The following is a 4,535-nucleotide window of genomic DNA, read 5'->3' on the forward strand; positions in this document are numbered from 1 at the left end:
TACATACATACATACATACTATCTAATCCTTCATCACTATTTTTCTAACACTGAAAGACACGTCAATGACTGTAACTGATGATAATACTTTTTTTTATCAAAGCTGAGCTCTTGAAAACTATCTGCCTGGTATCCGTCAGGTACAGAAAAAAGTGCAACCCAATGTATTCCTGAGAACCAACATCTGGGTTTTAGATATCCATGCACTGGGTCTTGAGTACTTAACCTTGCGGAGTGCTTTATCACGATTATATATATACACACACACACGTCTGCAAACCACACAGCAGAAAAGACCTCCTTAAAAAATTATATCACACAGTAAAACACCTCTGACACCAATCACACCACCTTAACAATGACCCTCCGCCGCGCCTCCTGTCTTTGGCTCCTCTGTGCCTTCGTCAGCGTCGAGGGCCACGGCCGCCTGATGCAACCGCCCAGCAGATCATCCGCCTGGAGATACGGCTTCGACACGCCCGTTAATTACAATGATAACGAGCTCTTCTGCGGAGGCTTCGGGGTATGTGTGCACTAAGTGAATTCGGCAATATGAGTATGTGGTTATGAATCTGTTGCTGTGTTTATTCATGTGGCTATCTATTTATCTAGATATGAGAGAGTGAGTGAGAGAGGGAGGGAGGGAGAGGGAGGGATAGAGGGAGGGAGGGAGAGGGGGAGGAAGGGAAGAGGGAACGAGGAAGGGAGAAATATATAGATAGATAGATAGATAGATAGAAGAGAGAGAGAGAGAGGGAGAGACAGAGACAGGGAGAAAGAAGAGAAAGAAACCGATAGTGAGAGAGAGAGAAAGAGAGCGACAGAGAGAAGGAAAGAGAACGACAGAGAGAGAGAGAGAGAGAGAGAGAGAGAGAGAGAGAGAGAGAGAGAGAGAGAGAGAGAGAGAGAGAGAGAGAGAGAGAGAGAGAGAGAGAGAACAACAATGAGACAGACAAAAAACATAGATACATCCATAAAGAGACAGAAGAAAATCAGCCTTTATCCCCCGCCAGCCTAATAATACAAAATAAACCTCCCCACACAGATCCAGTACGGTGAGAACGAAGGCAAGTGCGGCGTCTGCGGCGACAACTGGGCCGACCCTCAACCCCGAGACAACGAGGCCGGAGGAACGTACGGGACGGGGCTCATCGTTGCCAACTACACCAAGGGACAGGTAAGCACTGACCAAAACACGTATATAATTAGTGTTGCTCACGTTTCTTAGAGGACAGGTTTTGATAACTACAGTGACTACACAATGAGACAGGTAAGCACTGCTAGAAACACCAATATAAATAAAATGTTGCTCACGTAGCTTAGATGAGAGTGTTTGATAGTTACAGTGACTACAATAACCAATTACACAAGGGGCAGGGTAAGCTAGAAACACTTCCATACATATTGTGTTGCTCACGTAACTTATTGGAGAGTTTAGATCATTACAACGACTACAATAACCAGCTAGACTGGAGGACAGGTAAACACTGCTAGAGCAACCTCCATTTATAGGACTTTACTGGCATTTTACTACGTTGTCTAGTACATACATGTATCTGTATACTGTCATGTGATACAAAGGAAGAAGAAGGAGAAGAAGAGGAAAGCGAACAAGATGGAAAGCAAGAAGAAAAAAAGTAGGAAGGAGAAGAAGAAAAGAAGAAGAGGGAGTTTTATCTTGATATTTACATGATCCCCAACAACTTCAAAGTAAATTTCACATACAGTATGTAGTAGTTGAATTTGGCACCATATTATTACATGGAAATCAGTGAGATATAAAAATTCTGCTGAGCATGTAATCCTATATCACTTTGCAATACAACAACAATAAAAAAAACACACATTATCAAAATCAAATACCAGATACAGACTTTTTCTCTAAACATTAACACACCTTAAAAGCGAAAATGATCAAACAAATCAACAGCATTACAGAAAAAAGAATCACCAATCTTCCTAAAACTTTAAAACACACACACACACACACACACACACACACACACACACACACACACACACACACACACACACACACACACACACACACACACACACACACACACACACACACACACACACACACCTACCGCCCACCCACCCACCTACCCACCCACAACTCACCACCACCTCCTCCTCCTCCTCCCTTGCAGGAGCTGAGCATCGAGGTGGAGCTCACGAAGAGCCACTTGGGGTACTTCGAGTTCCGCCTCTGCGTGAACAACGACCCCACCAAGATCATCACGGACGAATGCCTGGACGAGAACCTGCTGGCGATGGCCGACGGCTCCGGCACCAAGTTCCACATCGAGTCGTATGTGAGTCGAGGACGAAGTCTCGATGGCTCTTCTTCGTTGGTTTGTGCTTGTGTGCGTTGTGCGTTTTTGTTTGTTTGTTTGTTTGCTTGTGCTTGTTTCTTTGTTTGCGCTTGTGTTTCTTTTGTTTATTCTTTGTTTGCGTGGTTATTTTTTGTTTATTGTTTGTTTTTGTTTAATTGCTTGTGTGTTTATTCTTTGTTTGTGTTTATTGATTTATTCGTTTATTCTTTGTTTATTTATGTTTATCTATTAATTCATTCGTTTGTTTATTTTTTGTGCATTTGTTTATATATTCGTTTGTTTATTTGTTTATCATTATGATTTTTTAAAAGAATAGCTTTTATTGCTTATTTATCTATTTGTTTATTTGTTTGTTTGTTTGTTTATACATTCGTTTGTTTGTCATCAGTGGTAGCAGAGATAGACAGATAGATAGATAGATAGATAGATAGATAGATAGATAGATAGATAGATAGATAGATAGATAGATAGATAGATAAATTGATAAATAGATTGATAGATGGATAGATAGATAGATAGATAGATAGAGAGAGAAGAGAGAGAAGAGAAAGATAGAGAGAGAGAAGAGAAGAGATGAGAGAGAGAGAGAGAGAGAGAGCAAGAGAGATGAGAGAGTGAGAGGAGAGAGGAGAGGAGGAGAGAGAGAGAGAGAGAGAGAGAGGGAGATCGAGGAAAGAGTGAGAGTGAGAGAGAGAGGACAAAGAGAAAGAGAAAGATAGAGAAATACAAATAAGAATGAGAGAAGAAAAGAGAGAGAAGAAAAATAGAAAGAGAGAAAATGTTGACTTTGAGAGATTTTTCTTACTTTTTCAGGAAGCAACGTGGAAATACCCGAAGGTGAAGCTTCCTGACGACGTCGTGTGCACTCAGTGCGTGCTGCAGTGGCACTACAGGGCTGGTACGTTGAGAGAGAGAGAGAGAGAGAGAGAGAGAGAGAGAGAGAGAGAGAGAGAGAGAGAGAGAGAGAGAGAGAGAGAGAGAGAGAGAGAGAGAGAGAGAGAAATAAATGCACGCACCTAAAGATATTGATAAATAAATAAATAGCAATAATAATAATAATAATTATCATTATAGGTAACTCCTGGGGAGACTGCGGAGACGGCACCTCCGCGCTGGGCTGTGGCGACCAGGAAATCTTCAGAGGCTGCGCGGATATCGGCATTTACTGAGGGAATTTTGATCTACCCCGCAACAAGGTTTAAAAAAAATTGTTCCAAGAAGGTATATATATATATATATATATATATATATATATATATATATATATATATATATATATATATATATATATATAATATATGTAAGAAGATAAAAGAAAAAAACATATGCGAGAAGAAAGAAGCAAAGAAAGAGAAGAAGGAAAAGAAGAAAAAAACAAATATATATATATATATATATATATATATATATATATATATATATATATATATATATATGCATGCAAGAAGATAAAAGATGTATTTCTCAATTATTATATTTAGCTATATTGAACAATTTGGTTGCATTCGGAGAAAAAATGCTCCGAAAAAATTATTAAGCTGAAATGTTTATGGATAAAGGATCAAGTTGAAATAAATATAATAAAGAATCCGGTAAACCAAAAAGGATGATAACCATTTTTAGAAAGGTAATCAAAACACTGATATAAAGAATCAAAATATGTTGAAGAATTGAATTAAATGTTTATGTTACTGAATTGGCTTAAAGCATTTATATCCTAAGGTTAATTCTGAAAGAAATATTCATACATCATTCATACGAACATACAAATTACATTCAGAAATAAAGATGAAAAAATGAAACAAGGTTACAACAGTGAACGTTATTTCTCTCTGTTATTATTCAATACCATACCTCAATTCACAATACGTTAACAAGTGTTCCTAAACCAACGAACAGATAATGCAGACTCATGTTGCAATATCACGTCAATAAACAATATCCTCATAACTGGAACATGATAAGACTTGTTTTCTTGCTCACGTGCTCTATGCATATAAAAATGATTTTTTTATATTGTCGTTTGATAGAGAGATAAAAAAAAACTTTAATATACATGTTTTTACTGTTGTTTATGCATGAGGGTACAAAGATAAATATTTCGAAATAAGGAGAATATATATATATATTTCCCCCAATACTTAAGTTCGATAGAACAACTAAGAAAACATTACCTATTACAATAACGTCGACAAA

The 4,535-nt window shown here is 37.9% G+C and overlaps 1 protein-coding gene across 1 annotated transcript; it reads left to right on the plus strand.

The window, feature by feature from the left end:
- The first annotated feature begins 270 nt into the window (after positions 1–270).
- LOC119581007 lies at positions 271–3,580 on the plus strand. Its single transcript, XM_037929271.1, has 5 exons — positions 271–523; positions 1,046–1,177; positions 2,154–2,318; positions 3,153–3,237; positions 3,414–3,580. Exons 1-5 carry the CDS (start codon positions 359–361, stop codon positions 3,506–3,508), a joined length of 642 nt encoding a protein of 213 aa, XP_037785199.1. The 5' UTR covers positions 271–358; the 3' UTR covers positions 3,509–3,580.
- Positions 3,581–4,535: the final 955 nt, after the last annotated feature.

Source organism: Penaeus monodon, chromosome 14 (genome assembly GCF_015228065.2).
Source record: "Penaeus monodon isolate SGIC_2016 chromosome 14, NSTDA_Pmon_1, whole genome shotgun sequence".
NCBI classification, from domain to species: domain Eukaryota; kingdom Metazoa; phylum Arthropoda; class Malacostraca; order Decapoda; family Penaeidae; genus Penaeus; species Penaeus monodon.